Here is a 26,217-nt window from a genome sequence, read left to right on the forward strand (position 1 = left end):
GCTTGCCCTGAGAACTCAAAGCAAAAGAAACAAACAACTGCTGAGACTGCCTGAACCCTTTAGTTCTGTCCAAATAATAACGCAACTGTCTGTGTACATCCAAAGTGTGCAAAATCTTTTCCCCTTTATTTTGGGGATTTGCATAAAAAGTAGGCAAATGAATAGTCTGCTTTAAAGCCACACTAGAAACCACCTTAGGCATAAAGGAAGGATTAGTACGTAATGATACCCTATCCTTATGGAAAATCAAGAAAGGCTCAAATGCCATAAGGGCCTGCAATTCAGAAACCCTTCTTGCAGAGGTAATGGCCAATAAAAAAGCAGTCTTCCATGATAAATATTTCAACTCAGCAGTAGCTGCAGGCTCAAAAGGTTGTAGAGTGAGTTTCTCCAACACAAAATTGAGATCCCAAGCAGGAGTAGGAGCTCTTCGTGGGGGTCTTATATTCTTTGCCCCTCTAAGAAATTGCTTGAACAAAGGATGAGAAAACAACGGCGGGTCGCAATCATAGTGAGCTGAAATAGCTGCAGCATGAACTTTAATAGAAGAGAAGGACAAACCTTTGTCCAGTAACTCAGTAAGATATTGAAGAGCCACACTTAAATTAGGCTCAGAAACATCAAAATCCTTTGCTGCACTCCAAAATAAAAATCTCTTCCATTTATCTGCGTACACTTTCCTTGTACTAGGCCTTCTAGCTTCCAAAATCACATTCAAAACTTGTTGTGGAAGTTGAGACCCTGTATGGTTCAAAACAGAATATGCCAGGCTGTTAGGTGAAGAGAGTGAAGTTTGACATTGAGCAAATGGCTGTCTTCCTGTGACAACAGGTGTGGAATCGAAGGCAAAGGCCATGGAGGCTTCCGTACTAGACTTCTCAGTAATGGGTACCAGTGCTGTCGAGGCCAATCTGGAGCTATTAAAATCATCCTTGGCTTGTCCTGTCTGACCTTCAGAAGTACCTTTGGGAGGAGAGGCAGAGGTGGAAAGGCATACACATGAAGATTGCTCCAATTGAAAGAAAGAGCATCCACTTTCCAAGCTGTGGGATGAAACCTTTTGTGCAAAACTTTGGCAGCTGATGGTTTAGTGGAGAAGCGAACAGATCTATGTCTGGAGTTCCCCATGACACTGTCAATTTCTGAAATACATGAGGATCCAATTTCCACTCGTGGGGATCCATAATTCGTCTGCTCAACACATCTGCTAAGGAGTTCTGTGCTCCTGGCAGAAACCTTGCCTGAAGATTGAGCTGTAAACTGAGAGCAGTCTCCCACAAAATCATTGTTTGCCTGCATAGAGGATAAGAATGCGTTCCCCTTGCTTGTTGATGTACCACATGACAGTTGTGTTGTCTGTTAGAATCAACACCTGTCCTGGAAGAAGGAATTCCTTGAAAGCTATTAATGCAAACTGGACTGCTAACATCTCCTTCATGTTGATATGTAGATGTTGTAGTCTGACAGGCCACTTGTTTTGTATCCATTTTCCATTCAGATGAGCTCCCCAAGCTTTGTCTGAGGCATCTGTCGTTAAAATCTGACTTGCCTCTGGCCGGGTCACAGAGAGTCCCTTGTTTAGGTGACATTCCTGAGCCCACCACAAAAATTCCTTCTGAATGCAAGGTATTATTTGAATGACAGTGTCCAGATCCTGGCAGTGCTGTGTCCATACATTTTTGAGATACCATTGTAGCTTCCTCATATGCAGTTTGGCATTGGGAAGCACCAGAATACAAGATGCCATGAACCCTAAGGCTTGAAGGACTGTCCTTGCAGTCAGCCCGGACTGATGAGATAGTTGATGGAAGTAAAGGGATAGACTCTTTTGTTTGTCCGGGGTTAAAAAGGCCATCTGGGCTGCTGTATTCAGTCTCACACCCAGAAAGCACATGTCTTGAGAGGGTACTAGACTGGACTTTATTTCGTTCACAGAATACCCTAGGCATCTTAGCACTGCTATCACATATTCCAAATGATGAAGAAGCTCTTCCCTTCCTTGAGCCAGAATTAGGCAGTTGTCCAAATAAGGATAGATCTGTATTCCTTTTAGTCTGAAGAAAGCTATCACTGGAGCCAGAACTTTCGTGAACACTCTGGGCGCAGTAGATAAGCCAAAGGGCAATGCAGAGAACTGATAGTGAGAAGTCCCAGCTCGAAAACGCAGATACTTTCTGCAACTGAGTCTGATAGGAACATGAAGGTAAGCCTCCTTGAGATCTAAAGTTACCATCCAATGATCTTTGCCCAGCAGAGGTAAAAGCTGCTGCAACGTCAACATTTTGAACTTGGGAATGTCCAGATAAGTGTTGAGGATAGATAAATCCAAAATTGGTCTCCACGTGTTCCCCTTCTTTGGTACTAGGAACAGGCGAGAATAAAATCCTAGGCCTACTTCTGGCAGAGGGACCGGCTGTATGGCCCCTAGTTGGAGCAACAGAGAAACCTGTTTGTGAGCCTCTATTCTTTGCTGAGGAGGAACGTCTGGCATGCCTTTGAAAGGAGGCAAGGTATGGAAATAAAACCTGTAGCCGTGGTGTATGATATCCAATACCCATCTGTCCTGGGTAATTAAACTCCAATTTTCTTTGAAAAGTGCCAACCTTCCTCCCAAAGGTGCTGCCAGACGAGCAGGCTCTGGCAGCTGAAAAGGTAGGTCATTGGGTCTGCTTACGAAAGGACTGACCCCTGCCCTCACCGAAGCTTGTGCAGGAGAACTCCCTGTTCTAGGCCTGAAAGAGCCCTGAGCTCTGCCCTTACCACATCTAGATTTACCCCGAGACTGGGAATCATAAGAAGGGTACGTCCACCCCTTAGTAGGCCAATTTCTACTAAACTTTGGAGGCTGGACCTGCAAAAAATCTTTAACAGTCTGCATAGACTTAGCCTTGTCTTCCATTTTCTTCAAGACTGTCTCAACAGGAGGACCAAACAACACGTCAGATTGTAAAGGAGCATCTAAAATCCTTGTTTTAACATGTTCAGACAAATTCTGATCCCTCAGCCAGGCGTGCCTGCGAAGAACAGTCCCAGTGGCAGCCACCCTAGACGAGGCCTGTACAGCATCAAAACCACATTGCAAAGAATGCTTACCCACCTGTTCAGAAACATGTACTAAATCTTGCAACTCTTTACAATCAATACCAACTGCCAGAGCATCAACCTTAGACTTCAATTGTGAAAGGAGATAGTTTTGGTATTTCAACATGTGAAACTGGCAATTCAGAGCCCTCATAGCAAGAGTGGAAGAAGTATAAACTTTCTTTCCCCATCTATCCAAGGCCCTAGCCTCCTTGTCTGTAGGAACCGGATTCTTAACAACAGAAGCCTTAACACCCTTAGGCCCCTGGCTAACAGTTTCTGGGTCTGCCCTAGGACTCCTAAAATGATACTTGTGAACGTCAGGCACCCTGTAATACCTATCCGGCTTAACAGGAGCAGGAGGCAAAGAATCAGGATTAAGAGAAGCCTCTGTAAAACCATCTTCCACTACATCCAAAACAGGAGGTATAGCCAAAGGCCTATGCGCCGGAAAAACAGAAATTCCATAAGCCGTTTCCTGGAATCAGAGAAGTCCTGACCCTCCCACTTAAAATGCTCCCTCATGGAATGAAGAGTTTCTGAAAAGAAAAATCCTCAGGAGGAGTAGCAGAAGGAGTAGAATCATCCACATCAGAATCAGAATAAGGAGAGTACTCCTGTAAGTCTTCAGCCGAAGACTCTGAAACATCTGAAGCTTGCTCAAAACCCCCCAGCTCAGGTTCCACCCTAGGTCTCTTAGCAGGAGGGGGCATAGAACCCCTAATCAAAGTAATCAAATCTTCTGCCATTTTAAGCATATGCTTCTTGGGCATAGTACCTGAAGAGCTAGGGGTAACACCAACTGAAGCTAAACCTGGCCTGCCCCTGGGAGAAGCCTTAGAAACAGAAGGAGAGGGCCTAGCCACCTTAGGGAGGGAGGGAGTATAGTAACCTGAGAAGCCCCCTCAGCCTGACTTGCCTCCTGAGAGGCCACATCTTGCAATAATAAGGTTTCACTCTGAGAACACAAAGAAATCTCCGGTGGAGCCACCGGCTCCACCGACACCTCTAAAGAACCGGCGTCCGGTACAGACGGTTCTTCTAGCCTAGGCTTAACTGCCTTGTCCTTGCGCTTCTTCGAGGAAGCGGGGGTCGAAGCATCCGACGGCATTTTATAATTGCACCGCTTCCCAAAGACTAACCTTGCACAATCCAACCTTCTCTTTATAGTGCGTTTATTAAATCTAGCACAAGAGCGACAGCCAACAACGTCGTGCTCAGGCCCTAAGCAAGGAATACACAAAGTATGATAATCTCTATGCGGTATCTGTTTCCCACAAGAAACGCAATTATTAACTTTTCTGACATCCGGTAAATGACTGAGGCAAGAAAAACTAAAATATTCCCCAACGGGGTACTTAGCCAACTCTGAACTCGGTCTGAAACTTCGAAATCGAAAAATCTCAGAACGCCAACCGGCACTTGCAATGCTGCTTCTGCATCGGACCATGCGGCAAAAAAGACTGAGGATATGACGCCGGTCATGCGCATTTGTACCCTGACGTCCTGACGTCAGTTAAATGCGCCATGACCGACGTCAGCCTTATACTTTGATATTCGGGCCGACCGTGGACAGCGGACTACCCCAAGTGTAAGGACTGCAGCAATGTGAGATGAAGAACATCATATGAATTTCTCCTCAGATTTTATACATCCGCTGCAAAGATTTTAATATGGCATCTCAGCCCGGGTTAAATCGAAGTCATGTCTAGCCTCCAGAATTCCTCAGTACCAGAGGGACTACACAAGGCTGTCCACTGTTCCCATTAGTATTTGTTTTATGCCTGGAAACACCAACAGAAAAAATAAGAATGTCCTTAATAAAGGAACACTCTTGGGCAGCTTGAATTTAAAAATAACACTGTCTGCAGATGATATATTAATGTCAAATCCATCAGAAGACCTACCAAAGCAGTGTCAAATATTAGATCACTTTTAGTGAATCTCTGGTTACAAAATAAATGTCAATTAAACCCAAGCTTTATGTATAGGTACAGAAGAGATTCAAGATATGAACACACAATATTCCAACATGTGGGGACATGAGAAGATAAAACACCTAGGGATTTGGATGCAAGAAGTGTGGAGGACTCTAAGCAAAGAAGTTACAGTTAGGTATTACAAAAAATGCAAAATAACTTACAGTAATGTAAGGATCTGAATCTGGAAATAGATCAAGCTGCTCAAGTCTTACACCGTATATCCTCTCCTACCTACTGTATTTAGGTCAGGCTTTTTGGCAGCTGATGCAGGTGGGAGAAATAAGAAAAATAAGGGTGGATGAAGAATTTTAAATGAAAATAAACGAAACCTGGAGTCGCATGGGAGAAGTTAACTCTTACTAAGGATATGGAAGGACTAGCTCTGCCAAATATTAGGCATTACAGTAAAACATCAACATGACCTTTTATATCCGGTGCCAGCAAGATTCTTATTCTGCTAGATGTCAATACATAGTAATAGGAAAAGACCCAGAAAAAAAGAAAAAGTGGATTCACTTGCTTTAACGTGAGGCAGCAAAATACACATTTTAGTATACCAACACTACAGGTAGTGTGCAAATGGGTAAACTATTTTCTAATAAGGTGCTGTGGCAATGGAATAGTCTACCAACAGGGGCAACTAAGAGCGATAAGGTTGGAAAAAAACAAAACAAATTGGTGCTGGACAAAACTGTCAAAGAAAATCAAATATTGGCACAAACTGAAAACCTTGGAGAAAGTCAAGAGCTGTGAAGAAGCAAATAAATAACACAGTCTGCCACAAAGGAGTTACCTACAATACAAAAGGATAATAAGACAACAAACTCAAACCTGCTGAGGGAGGCAGAAAAAAGAGAAACGACCAATTAAAATTGAATCAACTGTACAAAATGATGGAAGATAACATTTTAGGTATGCATTTTATTAAATGGGCTTCCCAAAACAATTTCCTTGAAGAAATTTAATAACAGATAAATAGAGGGAGGAATGGAAGTGTTTTTTTTTTTTTGCAAAGAAAGATCCCAGAGCAATGGTGGAGAAAAATAATCTGGATGTCAACACTAGCAATTAACACCAGAAAATATAAGATATTTTGGTGAAAACATCATCATATTTTTTTATACACCAGGCAAACTAGCTAAAATGTTTCCAGCCATAAATGTGTAAATATGGGAATCTCAAGTAGTAAGGGGAACATGGGAGCACGTACTTGGGGTCTATAAAGCCTTAACAATATTAAAAACAGGAATACAAAATATTTTGACCCAGCTAACAAATCAGGATATTACTATCGCAAAGGATTTATTTTTCACTGATAGAGTTAAGGACCCCCACTCTCAACCTATCTGGTAGAAAACCTTATATGAGCCATCATTTTAGTAGCCAAGAAAGTGATAACTTGACACTGGAAAAGTCTAACTCCCCAACCTTAGAAGAGCTAGACAGGTTGCCTCACATGCTAAGGCAAGAAGAGGCAGAACAGTGTAGGAGACAAGAAAGGGGATTAAAAAGAAATGATGCATATGGCTGCAGTTTACTGACAGAAACAGGAATTAGAGCTATACCCCCACTTGCTTATGTAAAAGATCAGAACACAGAAGGACAGGGAGGGGGATCTGCACAGCTTAGCTATTTTATACACCAAGATAAAGTCTTCCTGAAATTAGACAATGAGACTGTGACTACCTGTTGCGCTCTAGTAGTGAGTGATAAGAGACTCTTACAGAATAAATAAACTGTCTGGAAGTTTGTTGCATTATAGTTTACATGTTGAATAAGATTTGTTAAAGTGTACGTAAATTGAAAGTAGTAACATTTAAATGCAATTGTGACTGTCAGTATTGGGCTGAGCTTCAATATAAATACAGAAAATATGTGAGTGAGATTTTAACAAGTCAGCCACTGACAGAAGAATGTTACAGCCCCATGCATGTGGACTGCCTTAGAGGGTTACATTAAGCAGGATACTAATAAAATATGAGATATGAAAGAAAGAAAAAATGAAAAAGTAAGTAAAATAGTATTTTCTTAATATATGTACAAACGTTTTGATGTAAACTGCATGTTATACTGTATTGCAGTTCTGCAGATTATGCAGTTAAGCGGTATTTAAAATGTGAGATGGGGCAAGTTTTCATAAGTGACACAAATTACATTTCTTAACTGCAATGAATCAATGCTTTACACTGTAACAAGATAAGAAAGGCTTGAAATATCTCAAAATTAATATAATGTGCCATGTTGGTGGGTAAAGCTCAACGGGAAGCAAAATCCACAGCATTGATCAGAAACTGAAAGGGAGTTTTATTTATACAACTTTATTACCTGCACTTTATTCATAAAAACTTTACTTTTTACATTGTTTTAGATTTTTCCATATAAAAACTCCAAAATATTCATCATACATCATTTCGCCCCCCCCCCAATTTTTTTTCCACGACGACATTCTATTATTTTGAAAATCTGTTCACAACCCCATCATTTGTTAAACTTTCCCTACATTAGCATGAATATCACCACAGATCTAGCCTGAAGAGAGACCACTGGCCTAATGATCAACAAAAGATAAATAAATTCTCAGTGGAAATAAAGTATGAAAAAAAGAAGCTATGTACTTACCATAATGTTCAATCTGTATTACCGATTTTGTTTCATGTCTCCTCACAGGTGGGTTGTGGATCCGATCCTTAATCCGACTCGGCCATTGCTAAGCTTGGGGAAACCAAAGAAGCTTTTGGACACTCCCCTTACCTCTCCCTGTACTCCCAGATCTTGTTTGCCATAACACACTGTGGCAATAAACTCAGTAATAGAGTAACGTGTGACAGATGATTAAAGAGGCCAGTTCTGCTGAAACAAAGATAAAAATGCCTGTCCTGACAGTAAAAACTTCTCATTCAACTAGGGCCAGGGGCTGGAGGGATGGAATGTGAGGAGAGAGGAAAGAAAATCAACAATACAGACGGAACATTATGGTGAGTACATAACTTCTTTAACTGATAGTCAATTTTTTCATCTCGTCCTCACAGATGGGACAGAGTCCCCAGCTTCCTATACCATGGGCGGCTCAAGGGAGAATGTTCTTCAGAACCAAAGGAGGCCCTTCCCAGACAGACCCAAGTCCAATTTTATTGGGAGATAAAGGTATGACAGTTAGACCATGTAGCTGCTGCACAAATGTCATCCATGGAAGCGTTAGTTTGAAAAACAGCCGATGATGCCATAGCTCTAGTGGAGTGAGCTCGAACAGGCTTGGGAAGATTAATACCTTCTAAGGAGAGGTACAATCAGAAAGCCATCTTGAGAAGGTAACCTTGGAGACTGATGAACCTTTCTTAAGGCCAGCAAAATTAATAAATAACTCTCGTCTTGTGAGGCTCTTGGGTTTTATGTAGGCAGAATAGCAACTGTCTATGTACATCTAACAAGTGTAGAACATATTCACCCTTGCTGCTAAAGTTAGGGAAGAAGACAGGCAAGTGAATAGTTTTGGTTGATATTAGATTGAGAAACAACTTTGGGGAGAAAGAAGGGGTTGGTACGCAGTACGAGCCTGTCTTTGTGAAAAACTAGATAGGGAAAATGCGAGCATAAGGCTTGGATGCCCAAACTTCTTGCTGATGTGACTGTTACTAGAAAAGCAGTTTTCCAGGAAAGAAGCTTAATATCACAGGTAGCTGTGGGTTCAGAGGTCAATTGTACAATAGAACGCAGTACTAAGTTGAGGTCCCATGGTGAGAAGGATCCCTGTGAGGAGATTTTAACAACAGACTGCCTTTCAAGAAGGCTTTCCAAAGTTTGTGGGAAATCAAGGGCAAATTATCCTGTCCAACATAGAAAACTGAAATAGCCACTAATTGATCTCTGACTGTGGAGGCAGACGCTCTGTCAATAAAAAGGTGAGCCAGGAAATCCAATATAAAGTGAACAGGGGCTGTAATAGGATCTACAGCACGCTGTTGAGCCTAAATTACATACCTCTTCCATTTACTTTTGTACAGCTTTTGTGTAGACAATTTAAGAAAAGACAACAGAATATGTTTGACCGACAAAGAGAGCATAAGTTGTCTGGCAATTAATGGAACAGGAGGAACCAAGCCGTTAGCTTGAGATTGTGGAGGCTGGAATGAATCATTCCTGTCGGGTGTGATAGCAGCCCTGGAAAGCTTTCCAGAATCTAGGGTTGCTTCTGAAGAGGAGGCTGGAGAAAGGGAAACTAAATCTGACTAGGACACGATGGGGCAATGAGGATTACTGTTCTCTTCAAACTGCTTGCTTTCTGATTGAACTTGGAGATGAGAGGAAGTGGGGGAAAAGCATAAAGGAGAAAGGGGGGCCAATCATGAGTAACAGCATCCCACAGAACTCCCTCTCTGGTGGGAACAGGGCAAAGTAGTTGGTGCATTTGTTGTTTGGGGGGATGCAAAAAGGTCGCAACAAGGCTGGCTCCATCTACAGAAAATGTCCTCCATTACATTAGGATTGTGGGACCACTCATGAGGCATGAGAATGGACCTGCTCAATTTGTCTGCTATCACGTTGGATTTCCCTGGAATGTGCATTGCTCTGAGAAAACGGTTGAAGGAGATCGCCCATTGCCACATTCTGAAAGCTTCTCGACACAGAGGGTAACACCTGGTCTCCCCTTGCTTATGTGCCAGACTACTGATATGCCTGACTGAACTGCAACTGTTCCCAGAGGAAGAGAAGCCTGAAATGCTTGCAATGCAAGGAGCATGTCTCTCGTCACCAGGACACTGATGAGCAAGTTCGCCTCTTTGCAGACCAGGTTCTTTAGACCATCCTCCCCAGATAATGCCCCCTCACCCTATCTGGGAGGCATCCGTGGGTCACCGTGGCCTGTGGTTGTGGCAAAACAAATGGTTGGCCTTTAATAATTGGTCTGAGTTAATCCACCATAAGAGGAATCTCTTGCAGGCATTAGTTATCAGAATCTGGTGGGGCACAGACTGATGAAGAATCCACCATTGGACAGCCAAAAGCCACTGAAGAACTCTCATGTGGGATCTGGCTAACGGGACAAGTACTACAGCCATGGCCTATTGACCCTAAATGCTTGAAGAATGTGATGCATGGCCACCTTTTGATTTCAAAGTAACCTGTTTGTTGTCTGATCATCAATATTCTTGAAGGTGGAAGTTTGGCAATCATCTGAGTAGTGTCCAAAACCATTCCAATGAACTTCAACATCTGTGCATGTTCCAGATGAGATTTTTGGTAGTTTACTGTGATCCCCAGTTGTGCACAAAGGTGAAGAACAGCTTCCTGTACATTTAACAGTAGATAACTGGTTGAGGTGGAGATGAGCCAGTCCTCCAAATAAGGAAACACCCATAATCCTTATCTCAGGTCACACGCAACCACTGCCATACATTTGGTGAACACTCTGGGGGTTGTGGTCAGACCAAAGGGCAGGGCTCTGAATTGGAAATTACTTGCTCCCAACTGAAAGCGTAGATGTTTTCTGGAGCGCCTGTCCATCTTTATATGGTAGTATGCATCCTGAAGATCCACTGAGCACATCCAACTGTCCTTTTCCAAAAATGGACAAACTGTGACCATTCAGAACTTACTGTTCTCAAACTGACTTGTTTACCTTGCTGAGATCCAGAATAGGTCTCCAGTCCGCTGTCTTCTTTGGAACCAAAATTAACCTTGAATAAGTTCCGAATCCTCTCTTGTCTTGGGGAACCTCATGGATGACTCTTTTGTAGCAGTTTTTGAACCTGAATAAATGTTTGTTCCTTTTGACTGGGTGGGACAGCTGGGATTCTGTTGATAAGGGGAGGGGGGTTGACAGAAGGGAATGTGACAGCCTCTAAATATAATCCTCTGCAATCACAAATCAGACCTTATGGTTTTGCCAGGCTCTGCAGTGCAGGGATAGTCGACCCCCAATTGACTCCAGAGGTTTGCAATCAGGTATCCTTTCAAGAGTGCTGGAGGGCCTCCCAAAAAAGGGTTTCCGGGAACACTGACTCTGTAGACCTTCTCTGCCATGAGGTCGGCGTCTTCCATTATTATTATTACCCCTCGGCCCCTGGGGGAAAACTCTCCATGTGTGTCCGGGTATGATCTCCAAGAATTTTTGAACCACATCTTCCCACTTCCTCTTTGACCTTTAGAGTAAGGTCTTTGTGGGGTGGAAAAATGTATGCCCACAGCAGAGAGAGTTTTACCTTCCTTTTCACACCTGGAAAAGGGTATAGTTAACTTTGGGTCCAAAAAGAGAAGAACCATCAAACAGGGCACCGACAAAGGAAGACTTAAAGGGCTCCACAAAGTCAAATAGGCGCATCCAAGCATAACAATGCCCAAATCCGCGACCATACTCATTCCTACGGTCGTGTCAGCAATAAGCCTCATGGAAAAGTTAGCTACAGAATGTAGAGTTGCTAACTTGCAAGGTAACTGTGAGCTCCTTAACCAGATCCCTTTGCAATCTTGTAAAATGGGAAAAATAGTTCAGCGATTGCAAGGCAAATGTTGCCGAAGAAAAAACATGCTTCCCACACATATCCATCATCCTGGAATCTTTATTAGGAGGGATGGATAGTAGAATTCTCCCCTGACAGTTCCTTTCTGGTTGCTGCTACCACAACCATGGCATTTACTGCAACACCCTTGGTCCAGAAGGCTTTATCTAATGGAGCTGTAATTATTTTGTTTGGTCTCCAGGGAACAGGTTGTATGGAATGTGGGATCTCCCACAACCACCGAAAGATCAAATCTAAGAGCTCATCGGTGGGCAGAGTAACCCAAGAGGAAGATGGGTGAGAACCAACAGCTGCCAGGTACATCAACTCCTCAGAAGTGTCACCAGACTGCCAACCACCTCTCTTTTTCAGCATTTCTAGAATCTCCCCAAAGGGCACATCCTCAAGGGATGATCGCTGGGACCCTTCGGCTTTATCAAGGTCAGTGTCTTCAGTGGCAGACTCCTCAGTGCAATCTAGATGTTCCCTGTTACAAAGTCTCTTACGAGGAACCTCTTCAGTGGGAGATTTTGGGGAGTTATCAGAAGAGACAGGGGACCCGGTTAGGTATCCTGGAGCTTGAGGTCTCGTTGTCCCAGTGGAACTTCATGGTCAGAAGAGACATGCAGGGCATCCGTACAGGACTGAAGATCCGAAGAGGGAGGTACCCTCTTTATTGCGGTGGCAGGTGTTACCCTCTCCAAAACCCCAAAGGCTGATTGCTCCTGGACGAAAAAGGACTACTGACCCAAGAAGACATGCTTTTGAGTTGAAGCCTCTTCCAGCCCTGAAGATGGCTTGCCCTGGGTAGAAGCCGGAGCCAAGCTTACCTGCGCATAGGCCTCTGAGATGCATCAACTGCTCTGGCAACTTGGAAGCTGAAAGTTCTCGAGGACTGTGAGGGTCACGACAGCTCCAGGGGCTCTCCGGTTCCAAAAAAACAGAAGAATTCAGAGCCAAGGCCAGATCCAAAGAAGATGTTCTCTAATACAGCTTTAAGGGCACCAGGCGCACTGGATCCAAGGGCTCCAAAACTTGCTCTGAAGTTGGAAGAGGCTCCAGAGGGGGAGTAGTGGTTTCAAGAAGCTCTAGAGCTGAGTGGGTCGGGGTTGATGGTCACTAAGTTATACACCGCGGCCACAAAATCTTCTGCACCAACTGCTCCATGTCATCCTCAGTTAGGCTCCTGCTAGAACGAGAAGAGCCAGAGGGGGATCTCAATACAGATAAAAAGGAGGATGGTATTCTGAAAGGTACAGGGTCATAGCTTGGAGAGTACCTGGTCTGAAGGAGAGAGATCACTGGCTTAAAAGCACTCCCTTCTGGATCCGATTCCAATGGATCTGGCCCATCTTTATCAATCAACTCTGGAGCCAAATATATTGGGATCCTATCCAACAGAAGTCAGTGCTGATGGCCCCAACCGGTCTTTATTGGGATGTTTAGAAATCTCAGTCTTCAGCTCTGATGACTCCAAAGGAGCGGAAGAAGGTATTTTCTTTCCCTTATTACCAGATCTGATGGACAGGGAAAAAGCAGGGCTGGAATGAGCTGACTTGACTTAGAAGCCGGCTTAACTTGTGGATCAGAAAATGGCCCCTTCAAAAGAAGGGGGAAGCATCCCTTTCAAGATTAGCTTGTTTCTTCTTTCAACCAATGCATGGTGAATGACAAATAGAGAAACTCTCCTGCAGATGAACAGGTTCTAAGCAATACAAGCATAGGTCATGAGAATCAATGAGCGGGATTTTATGTTATCATTTGGAGCATTTTTTGAAGACAGCAGATTTATGTTTTTCTGACATACTATATAGAAGGAAGGAACAAGACAGAAGAAAGTGTTTGTTTTTGTGTTTTTTTTTTTGGAGAGAAGGGTTAGAGGAAGGGAAAAAAAGCACAGTTTTGTACCTACCATAAATGTAGATGTTCGCGTGTAAACACTGCTGCAGTCATTACACTTGGGTTATCCTGCCGTCAGGCAGTTACCCAGTTGGCTTGAGTTCCAAAGTCTTGGCCCGGCGTCAGTTGCTGTCGCCTCCTCCCTGACGTCAGTGCAACAGGGGTATATAAGATGCAGCCGATGCCATTTTCTTCAGTTTTTCTTGCCCCAGATGTCAGGTGCCCCCAAATAGGTAGGCAATTTAAATTACTAATAAAACATACATAAGAAAAGCAAGCAACAATTTTCAGTTACCAGCAAATACTCCCCCCATAGGTAGTAAAGGGTAGAAGGCATAGGTACGTACTAGCAAGTAAGAGGGGAAGGAGGGAGGGTAATCTGGACTGCAGCAGTGTTTACACTCGAACATCTACATTTATGATAGGTACAAAACTGTACTATGTTCATCGTGTTACACTGCTGCAGTCATTACACTTGGGTGGAATCCCAAAGCTGAGGTAGGGAGGCTGGTTCTATAAGGCATTAGGGATGGCTATAAGGCACGGAATCTCTTCCATTTATCCGAGTAGGCTTTCCTGGTGCTAGGCCTTCTGGCCTCCAGAATGACATCCATAACAGCTTTGGAGAGAGGCACTGCTTGCTTGACTACAGAATTTTCCATGCAGCTAGGTTTAAGGTCTTTAGCTGGCTGTGAAGTATCTGATTGTTGTGCTGTGTTAGCAAATGTGGGATTTGAGGCAAAATCCAGGGTGGTTCTTGTGCTAAGTTCTTTAAGATTGGGTATCAGTGCTGGCGTGGCCAGTCTGGTGGAATCAGGATCATCTTTGGCTCTTCTTGCCTGGCTTTTACTTTGGAAGGAGAGGTAAAGGAGGGAAAGCGTATACTTGCAGGTTTTTCCAGCTGAATGAGAGGGCATCCACTTTCCATGCTTGTGGATGGCAACTCCTTGTGCAGAATTTCTGTAGCTGGCAGTTCATTGGGGATGCAAACAGATCTATGTCCTGGCTCCACCATTTTTGTGTCATCATTCTGAATACTTGTGGATTCAATTCCCATTCGTGGGTATCCATGATGTTTCCGCTTAGATCGTCTGCCAGTGTGTTTTTCTCTCCTGGCAGGAATTGTGCTTGCAGATGAACTTGGTAGTCTAGAGCTCTGTTCCACAAGGTCATGGCTTGTCTGCAGAGGGGATAGGAGTGCGTGCTCCCTTGCTTGTTTATGTACCACATAACCACGGTGTTGTCTCTGTCTTTTGTAGTAGTTGTCCTGGATGCAGCAGGTCCTTGAAAGCTATAAGTGCTTTTTGTACAGCTAGCATCTCTTTTTGATTGATGTGAAAATGCCTTTGCTCTGTGGGCCACTTGCCCTGAATACATTTTCCTGCCATGTGTGCTCCCCAGGCGTAATCCGATGCATCTGCTGTCAGTGTTTGCCTGGCTGTAGGTTGAGTAAAAGGCTGTCCCTTGTTGAGGTGACAAGCTTGAGCCCACCATCGAAACTCCTGTTGAAGGCAAGGAATTAGTGGTATAACTGTTTCCAAACTTTGACAGTGTTAAGACCATACATTCTTTAGGTACCATTGTAGAATTAGTAGTATGCAAGATGCCATGTAGCCCAAGGCCTGCAGAATTTTTCTTGCAGGGAGTTGGGTCTTTGTTGCCATCAATTGAAAGTATTGAGTCAGTTGTCCTTGCTTGTCTGGCGTGAGATAAGCCATCTGGGCCGTTGTGTTCAAGCTGGCACCCAGGAATATTATCTGTTGTGAGGGCACTAGTTTTGATTTCTTTTCGTTTACTGTGTACCCCAGGCAACTTAACTTTTTTACGAACGCCAGATGCTTTAGAAGAATGTTCTTGCTCTCTGCTTGAATCAGGCAGTCGTCCAGGTATGGATAAATTTGAATTCCTTTTTGCCTGCAAAATGCAATTACTGGTGCCAGGCACTTTGTGAAGCCCCTGGGCACAGTAGATAAGCCAATTGGCAGTGCAGAAAATTGAAAGTGCATTGAACCAGCTAGAAATCTGAGGTATCTTCTGCAGTTTTGTCTGATACGGACATGCAGGTATGCCTCCTTGAGGTCCAAAGTCACGAGCCAAGCTTTCTTGCCCAGCATGGGAAAAAGCTGCTGTAGTGTCAACATTCTGAATTTCAGAACATCCAGGTAAGTGTTTAGAGAAGAAAGATCCAGAATGGGTCTCCAGGCTTTGTCCTTTCTGGGAACCAGAAAGAGTCTTGAATAAAATCCTTGTCCTTGCTCCTGTGGTGGTACCTTTTGAATAGCTCTCATGTCCATGAGTGCTGTAATTTGTTTTTGTGCCTCTGCCCATTGATTTGGTGACAGATTTGGCATTCCATTTAACCTTGGCAAAGTGTGAAATTGGAACCTGTAACCTTCAGATACAATGTTGAAAACCCCTTTGTCTTTGGTGATGCAATGCCAATTGTGATAAAAAAGTGCCAGTTTTCCTCCTAAGGGGGCTGCCAAGAGAGAACTGTTTGGCAGCTGTAGTGGGAAGTCATTGAGGCTGCTTTTTATAAGGTTGTGGCCTGTTTTCACCTTCTTTCTGGCCTGGTGTACCCCACTGTCGAGGCCTGTAATGACCATGTGCTTGACCTCTACCTCTTGGATGTCTGTATCTGCCTCTGGGGTCTGTCTGTGACTGGAAATGACCAATTCTTTGTTGGCCAATTTCTGCTAAAACGAGGAGGCTGAACCTGTAAGAAATCCTTCACAGTTTGCATGGATTTTGCCTTATCCACCATCTTCTTTAATACCTCCTCTGCCTTAACTCCAAACAACACATCCCGCTGCAAAGGTGCATCCAATAATTTTGCCTTAACATGATTTGGTAACGTATGTTCTTTTAACCAAGCATGCCTTCTAATGACAGAGCCTGTAACTGCTGCTCTACAGGAGGCCTCTAAGGAATCAAACCCACATTGCAAAGTATGTTTTCCCACTTGTTCAGCTGCATGCAATAAATCCTGCATTTCTTTAAAATTAGGAGGATCTGAATCTGGAAGCATTTTTTGTTTTAACTGAGACATCAACAATTGCTGATATTTTAGCATGTGAAACTGGCAATTTAAGGCTCTCATTGCTAAAGTTGCAGACGTATATACTTTCTTTCCCCATCTGTCTAATGCTCTGGAATCTCTGTCAGAGGGAAATGGATTTTTTTGCTGATGAAGCCTTAATCTCTTTGGTTCCCTGAGAAATAGTTTCAGGGTCAGCAACAGGGCTTTTATACAGAAATTTGTGAGAGTCAGGGACTCTGCAATATCCATCAAGTTTAACTGGGGCTGGAGGTAAGGAGTCAGGGTTTAAGCTGGATTCAGTGTACACATCATCCACAATATCTAACACTGGCGGAATAGCAAGGGGTCTGTGTTGAGGCAATAAAAGTAAGTCTCTGAGTCTTTTCTTGGATTCTGAGTAATCCTGGCCTTCCCAATGGAAATGCTCCCTCATGGTATGTAAGGTCTCCCCAAAGGAGTAGTCCTCAGGCGGAGAGGCTGATGTAAGGAATATCCTAGGTCTGAGGATGAATCTGAAGAAATGGACACCTGGTTGGAAGATTCATAATCTGCATCCTGTCTGGGCCTTTTATCAGGAGGGGGATGGGATCCCCTGATCAGGGCGATTAGGTCTTCGGCCACTTTGAGCATTTGTTTATTAGGCATTGAAGCCTGCCTGGAGAATGCTGCATCTGTTTCTTAGTTTTTAATGGGGCCTTAGACTTAGCAGAGGGTTTAATGGTTAACTGGGTAGGTCTGAAGACTCCCTCTGAAGCTGTGGATTGCTCAGCTACTTCGGTTCCCTCAGAAGGCTTAGTTTTGGTAGGCTGAAAACATAGAGCGTCCGAAGGCCCAGGCAGCTCCACGTGGGAGTCAGAGGCAGTCTGTGGTTCTGTGGATGCGGTCGTCAGGGGCTGCGTAGGCACCTCGCTGAAAACCGGCGACCGGCCTAGAAGAGGCCTCATCGTCAGTTTTGGGCCTCGGATGCCTGTCCTTGTCTTTGCGCTTTTTATGTAATCCGGTTGTCGGAAGTTCCGACGGCATTAATTAAATTTTCTGCCAAAATCAAACCGACGTTTAATGGTGCGCTTGTTAAACCTACCACAAAACCGACAACTAGTGACGTTGTGGTCTGGGCCTAGGCATGGAATACAATAGGAGTGGAAATCCTTATGAGGTATTTGCTTCCCACAAGAAATACAGTTATTAACTTTTACTGACATCAGTCTGAGGCAAGAAAAAGTTTTCCCAATGGGGTACTTAGCTTTGTAGAAGATTTCGGTTCTGGATTCGGAATGAAAATCTCAGGAGTCGGCCAACCGGCACTTGCGAACTGCTTCTGCTTCGGGCACCGCGCGGCAAGAAAGACTGAAGAAAATGGCATCGGCTGCATCTTATATACCCCTGTCGCACTGACGTCAGGGAGGAGGCGGCAGTCACCGACGCTGGACCAAGACTTTGGAACTCAGGCCGACTGGGGAACCGCCTGACGGCAGGATAACCCAAGTGTAATGACTGCAGCAGTGTAACACGATGAACATCTGCTAGCAGTAGTAGTTACGATTACCTAAAATAGGTAAGGGAGAAACTACTAACAATAGTAGTTAAGACTACCAAAAAAATGGTAAAGGAGGGGAAATAACCATGCTGACTAAAAAACTAACTGTTATAGGAGGAGGGGCGGGGGACAGAGATAAGTAACCTAATAAGCTGTTACCAAATGAAAAAAGGGAAAGTTTACTAATAAGGGGGAGGGACAGGTCAACAATAAGGCACTAAAAATTGAGAAAGAGCAGAGAAAAAGGCAATAATTAAAGAAATACAACCTGATGATCCAAGGGCTATAAGGATAACTATATCTTTTGAGAAGCGGCAAATGAGATCTGAGGGTACAGGGAGAGAAGCATTGTGGGTAAGGGAGTGTCCAAGAGCTTCATTGGTTGCCCCGAGTTTAGTAACAGCCAAGTCAGATCCGGAGATCGGATCAGTAACCCATCTGTGAAGACAAGATGAAAAAACTGACAATATCAGATACAAAACTAATGCATATATTCTAACACAAATATGGCAAAGAAATTCAGATTATACAAGTTTAATTCGCTGTGAATCTTACCTTGCATACATTATCTGCAGCGCTGTCAATACATGAGAAAGAGCCTGTTGCTTTGAGTGGTTACCCTCCAGTGACAAAAGAATCTTAGCAAGAGATGGGCGATTAGGCTTAGAGCTGTTTGGACCACTGCTTTTATTACTGGCTGTAGAAGAGTCAATGTCAGATGGAACACCTGAAGTGTAACAAAAACTAAAATAAATCAAAATTGCATCTTATGGACCAGAGTAAACAGCAAAGAAAATTGAAAAAACAAATACTCCGTAACACAGGATCAGCTGTCACATTTATCTTTAGTGCTTTGATTCCATGCATTTACTCAGACTTTTTCAAAAATCAGTTCTGAAGAAGTCTCAATAAATGTGTTTTTCATAAAAACAACAAAAAAGTTTATCAGTTCAGCACTTTTTTTGCCAACACCAGCCTCTGCAATTTACCCTCCAGTGCTACACTGACCTATTTGTTCTCCTGTCTACCAACTAAAGCAATCCATATCACTTCATGGAGGAGATTCCTCCTTTCCAGGGTTTCTTTTGTTGACCACATTCATCACTGAAGTAGTGACAAGCAAGAGTCAAAACACCAGGTGATTTTTCCACCTGTCTCAGTTGATGGCAACTTAGGTGGATGTTGAAAATCCTGCTGTACTTACTTACAAGTATGGTACATTTAACTCAAAGAACACAAACTAAATACGCACTTGCAGAACATCTAAACAAAAACAAATAAAACTTTTGGGAGCCTGTCAGTTTCACAAGGTCAGTTGTTGTGAATGCTCTTTAGTTGAAAATGTTTCACTGAAAGCTCTTTAGGCAACAGTGGAGAATCCCTTTTCTCAACTCCTGCGTAACTTCGGACTAGTTAAGTTTGTGGTGAGGGTGCAGGAGAGCTTACCTCCCATTTGGGGGGAAAAAACAAGAATTTTTCAAGATTTGCCAAAAGTGATTCCAGTGAACCATTTTCGATGCCTTTGGGTTCACTGGTGTTGTCAATGTATTGACATGATTCCAAAATGTTAAGCCCCCACCGCATACAACTGCATACAAAATACAATATAGACTGCAATAACAGCAAAGTAATACTTCTTTCTTTTCCTCACATTGTTTTAACCTACTAGGACTTCAGATTCAGGACAACTTACCTGTTGCGTATTTAATAATTTAAATACTTTGTTCAAAATTAAGTTCTCTACATACAGGTCTTTATGCTGAAAACTAAGCATTTAGTATTACAGAAATCCCATCTTAGATTAAATGCTCTTTCTCAACCACTCAGATCCATTCCACACTCCAAATACCATATCCAAATGACAAAATTTTAATCCTGCCATGCCCAAATACTTGTACCTGGGCACTTAAACAGCAAGATGCTAAAAAGTTTTATTTTCCCTGGCATGGGTTACAGTTCTTAATACCATGAGCGAATAATCTAATGGCCACTTCATCAAAAATAGTTACCCACTACAGAAAGAAAGAGTAAAAAGCAGTAAAACACTATAAAAACATTGTGCTAGGAATAAAAAACTTGATGTTTAATAAGCACTTTCATCCACAATAATACAGACTTCACCAGTGGTTTTATTTGCTATCATGGTTTTACCACTTCAGGAAAAAATACATCAACATGCACTAGAAGTAAAACAAACTCAAAGGCCATTCAAACCTCACAAAACCAGAAATACCAAAGACTCGCACTAAAGCTGTTTACATGTGGCCAAGACCCATCCCCCACCACAACTCACCCCCAAAATTAATAAAACTTTTTTCGAGATTATACTTACTACAAGGGTAAGTGCCACTCGTGAAACTATCAAACAAACATCCATCCCACATCACATTCATCACTGCAATCATCCATATACACACACACACACACACACACACACACACACACACACACACACAGAGCAAACCTGATTGCTTATTCACTAGACATATTGCGCAAATACTGCAAGCACCCTACGTACTAAGAGACATCAAACGAGAAAAAACTACACTCATCAAACTTGTACAGAGACATACGTTCAGTACTGAAATAAATGCATAATACCCTTCTAATCACACAAAAGCCACACCAGACAAATCTCCAATTTTCCACTTAACTCAGAACTCGCATATGCACAACACTTTTTACATCACACATCAAACATGCATGCAACTCACCTCACAAGCTTTGCCTCTCTATCTCACGGACACACTGCACTTTGATAAGTTGCCAATAAATCACCAGGTATATAACAAACAGTTCAGTATCCACAATACTTCCCTTTCATTCATCTTGGCTTCCAGTTGCTTATATGTGAGGTTACCTTTACTGCTACTTTTTCATGTACGAACATCTAGATGATATCTCATATTTCACAACAGTCACAAACCTCTATGTTATAACCAGTTTGTGAAGTGTCAGGGACCATTTCCCCCATAACTTTATAATAAACGAATCTCACTAAATGTTATAGTAAAACAGATGGGTACTTCCTTATTATAGCGGCCTTGGGCGATGCAGTTCAGGAATTACGTATGTTATGTATACTGTATTATGCATGTAGAGACATGAATGGTATTGGTCATGAACATACAATCCTAGAATAAAATGCAGCAATGAATAAAATGGTAGCGTGTGTGTTTATAAACCTAGTAAAAGTGTCCGCTTTGCGATCAGATCCCCTTCAGTTGTGTAATTTGCTAGCTCGTGAACACCTGCTTACCAACACTTGTGCTGCCTTTGATACAACGCCAAAGGACATAAGGAAACAGTGTGACTCAACAGCTAAAACAATGTGGTACAATTTTTTTCTAGCAAATCACCTAAAAGTTTTCCAAATATATTAACCCTAAAGGATTAAGAAACAATGTGGCTATAATATAAGCTTAGAGTAAGTCATTCCGCACAACTGTCTGTTTCGCATTTGTTTGATCTGTTCCTCGTGAAATGTGACAAATATTTGAGAACTGAAACCATTAACTAATGGCATGCATTTGAGTTTCAGACTTCAGAAAACTCATGCTAATTCAAAACTCATTATTCTAGCAACTTTGTTACAAGAACAATATTTAAAAGCTATCCCTGATTTCTGGCCTTTGTCCTCTATCACAGTTTTTGGTTTTAAGCAAAATTCTTATGCTAAGATGTTGAGAGGTGTGTGCTGATTAACATAGCTAATAACCAACTATCAATGAATCGGGGACATTATATTTTTTTGTTTTTCCAGAAATGTAAGCAATAACAGAGTAGTTCACACTAGTTACTCAGGAAAACTGTGTAAGTATATACTAGTGAACGAGGAATGTAAAGGGCATCACCCAAGGTCGTTGACGCCGGGGGTGCTATAATAAGGAAGTACCAAAGGATGTAATTCTCGTTATTTTACTATCTACTTATTTTGAAGTGGCAGGGCTTATCTACCAAATATCTTACAGTAAAACTATTTGGCAATATCCTATCATACAGTTTTTCTTCCTCTGACACTAACCTCTGACAACAATGTACTGCACAGCTACATGTTTACTCACACCTCTCTCACCCGATTTTCCTTTTAACTGCTTTTCTCTGCAAAGTGCCTCATCATCTACTCATTTCACATATTCACTGAACTTAGCAGATATAAAACTCCTCTCCATCACGCCATATTACTTACCAAAGATTTATGAAAAAGTTTTTTTAAAAATGGATGGAGTCACCACGTGTAACCTCCTCACCATTCCACCTTCAGATATAAAATACTGCTCCTACCTGGGAGTCGCTCAAAACTGCCTCTCCCAAAAAGCTGGGTTTCAAAAGCCTAGAAAAAGAGCTGGAAAGTAAATATAAAACAATGTTTGCCAACACCACTATCTGCAGCTTTTAAGCCAAATCTCCAGTCACCATCATTGTATCTTCCCACTTAGTTTCTCTACTACTTACACAGCCAAAGTTTACCCTAAAACTCGTTTAAACAGATACATTTAAGGCAATACCTTCAGAAACCTTGACCTGTGTATCTACGCCTAACATACAACTCAGGTGTGCTCACATTCATCCTTACCTGCTCTTTCTCTTCCATTTCTTTAAACACGGCAAAAATGTTTGGAAAAACATCCCTATATTTTATTGAAATACACAGGCCAATCACACAAGTTCACAGCTTCTGTACTTCTCCACCCATCACCCCATAACACACCTGATGTTAGCTTGGTCTAACACCACCCTCAAAAATTAATGTAAGCCATTTAAAAACTGGGCTAAAGGAGTAGAACTGATAAAACCCTTTACCTACATATAAAAAGCTCTTTCTAATTTTCCATTTTATAGCATCCTCCCTGTAAAAACTTCATAAAGACCTCTCAGCTAATGCAGAAACTCTTCACATAAACATAAATCCTGAGATTTGTCCACTATATTTTATATCTGACATTATCAAAAGTCTTCTCCTGAGTCAAGACTACATAACCTTTTGCCAGACCACTACTCAAATCTTCAAAATATATCTCTCAACACCAAGGAATCTACAATGGTTTGCACATATAATGCTTGGGACAAACTAGATTGACCTGTTCTTTAGAGTCTTCATCAAAAGTTTGACATCCACGTTAAACATGCACACTGGTATCCAGACGTTATGACTCAATTCTCTTTCTTCCATAAAAAAGGTAAAAGCTACCCAGCTTAAGTCTCTCATCCATCTTTTTGTCTAAAACATTTTGAAAAACATCTTCTAAATTATTTATTTCATGTTATTTGTATCTGCACTTGTATTTTTAATGGGGGTACAGCACTGATCTATATGGCCCTTTTTCAGACTTAGCCCAAGTACACAGTCTGGTTAACCCCAAGGGCCACAAAGTAGATAAATGGAAGCAGCCAGAGTAAAATATGAACTGTGGAAGTACCTCAGTAATGGCTCACAGCATTAATCCGCTGTTCTAACTGACAAGGCAGCTCTGGCAGTTAATCTTTATGAATGACCAAAGCTGTTTGAATCTCATAAGACAGCTCCATCAAGTCTCTGGCACTTCTTGGTTATTTTACCGTAGTCTCCACATCTGCATCAGATAGCCTTCCAAGCAACCAGGTCTCTCTAATACTTATTTAGATACCTCAGTTCTAGACATTTCCCTGTAAACATATTTGCACATGGTGGTCACTGTTGATGTGACACTTCAACCCATGTAAAAAAATGGGGGGGGGGGGATTGATGGATATATATGTAAAGAGTACCTAATAAAAAAATAAAGCAAAATAACTTCTAAATCATCTCTCAAATCATGCCCAGCTCATCACTTACTACAGTCATTCCTTTTGTTCCCTTCATTTACTGATCTCAATGCATTAGCACAGCACACCACAGCCTTTCTCTCCACCATCCTACACATTCACATGAAACGGATGCTTGCCAATTGAAACTGGACACAGAATTGTAATATGCATTAGTTCCACCCCTTTCAAACTTCCATCACAAAGCATCAGGTAACAGTTTTAAAACCTTTAGTAATGCCCATTGGTCTTCACTGCATACAATCTAGAAGTCATACTTGTTACCATAAAGATCCCATACAGATTTAATAATCATGAACAAACCCATATACAGGTTCTTTGAGCAACTACCATATCTAACAAAGGAGCATTGATTTTTGATAACTTTTTGCAAACAACTGTCAAGTACCACTCAGATTCAATATACTGCATTATATGGTCTGTTTTAAAAAAAACTTTAGCAACCCCTGTCGTCTGTGTGTGAGACAGCAAGAGAGAGATCAGTGCAGGTGTCCCACTCACCACTGGTATGTCACTACAACACTGTCTAAATCAAACAAAACTGACCACCTTATCAAAAACCTCTAGTCCTGTAGAGTAATTTACCATCTTTCATTCAAGAACATATCCAGTCTCCTGGAGACTTCCAAGATGGTTGCATACTGAGTAGCACACTGATTAAAGCTGGTCCAACTTGAAAACTGAAATAGATAAAAAAAAGACAGTAAGCATTAACAATCTGGGTAAAATTCAGTTACTGACGGGTCATCTTACTACCCAGATGTCAGCAAAGAAAATAATTTGAAAAAGTAAGACAAAATCAAGAAAAGGAAAAAAATCTGCCTGGGAAGAACCAATCAGCTGTTCAGTAAAAATGCAGTTCAAGTTTCAGCTTTAGCACAGGAGAAAGCTTCCAGTAAATTGGGGAACAAAATAAATCAAATGCACTCACATGTGTTTAAAGTGAGTGAGACACTGAAGTAATACATAAACCCAAATAGAAAAAAAAAACTGGAAAGAATAAAAGAAACCAGATTCAGATAAGCTGATAAAACTGAAGAAATGAGAGGCTGAAATGAAGGAAAGACCAGATGAATAAGAGTCTTCTCAATAACTGTTTAAAAACAAATAGAGTTAGAAGACAGCACAAGCAAAGAAAAATCGGACAAAATGGAAGGAGACAACCATATTAATTTTATGAAAGAACAAATAAGCAACTGGACTGGACTGGTATTCTACAGCAGGATGGGTTAGTTGAAATTTAGCCATGTGAAAGCAGCCAAGATGTATATTAGTATAGATGCAGTCCTTAGCAGCACAAAGGGATGCTCCTGACAAAACTATAGCAGAAAGAAATGTATTAAAAATGGGGACACCAGTCTTTTGCGGAAAATGATAATTCACTGCACACCCGGTAAAGAGAAAAGTTTATCCCTGCAAAACAGCAGAGAGGCAAGTGTGAGACTCAAGTTGCTATATCCAGCTGTCATCAGAATATTTTTCCCAGAGAATCAAAGATAGGAAGAAACAAAATGTAGCCTAGAGAGAATGAGCTAGCCAGCTGAAGGGGACTCTGCTTCTATTTTTTTTTTCTGATAATAACAAAGCACACAGACAGAATTTGCTAGCAAAACCTTTCCCATTGGAAAATGTTTTAGTGACAGCAAAAAAAGTCCATGAGCTGACAAAGTATCAGGAGTACCTTAGACTTGAAGCAGTGACCATTCCTGAGAGGGTGAGATGGAGAGGAAGACTAGCAATAACGTGAAACGGGTGAATACATGTGAGAAATGTAAAGTATAATTCTGATTTGACACAATTTAGACACATGAATGTGGTTCTGAATGAATAAGTTGTTGAAAAAGATTGTTGATTGTGCTAAAATAGTGGACTCTATAAAGCATAATCCTCAGTTTACCATTAATGCATAGAAGGACAATGAAGGGACTGAAGTAACTATAAGAAAAAGTTTTTGTTCTTAATACTATTTATATAAAAAAAATATCCTGATACAAATTGCATAGTATATATTCTAAAGCAGTTCTGTACAGCATGCTGGGGTACTTTAAATTAGAAGTACATGGAAAGCTTTATTAGTTACTGCTGGTTATGTTAATGATATTAAAGTAAAAAAAAAATTCTTTACTATATCCAGCATTTCCATTGTAACACGATGAGAAAGGTTGGAAATAAGCTACATAATGCAGTGGTATAGGTTTGTTGGTGGGTGTAAAATGTATTGATCATATTACATACCTCTTAACTGTACAGATTTTAGCAGAATGTCCAGATTGTTGTCCCATATTTTTTGTCTATTTCTCATAAAATTGTGGTTTTCTGGCAAATCATTAGCAAATTATTGAGGGTTAGAGTAAAAAAAAAAAAAATGGGAGGGGA

The 26,217-nt window shown here is 41.7% G+C and overlaps 1 protein-coding gene across 1 annotated transcript in view; it reads right to left on the reverse strand.

Moving 5' to 3' along the window:
• Positions 1-26,217, reverse strand: part of HERC2 (HECT and RLD domain containing E3 ubiquitin protein ligase 2) — a gene marked incomplete in the record, with an annotated part of 3,551,743 nt that overhangs the window by 718,682 nt on the left and 2,806,844 nt on the right. Inside the window, 1 exon segment of the mRNA XM_044072055.1 lies at positions 18,592-18,763. Within this exon segment, the coding sequence (XP_043927990.1) occupies positions 18,592-18,763 (172 nt within the window).

The sequence above is a fragment of the Protopterus annectens genome, chromosome 5.part0 (genome assembly GCF_019279795.1).
Source record: "Protopterus annectens isolate FY-2018-M chromosome 5.part0, PAN1.0, whole genome shotgun sequence".
Taxonomy (NCBI): domain Eukaryota; kingdom Metazoa; phylum Chordata; order Ceratodontiformes; family Protopteridae; genus Protopterus; species Protopterus annectens.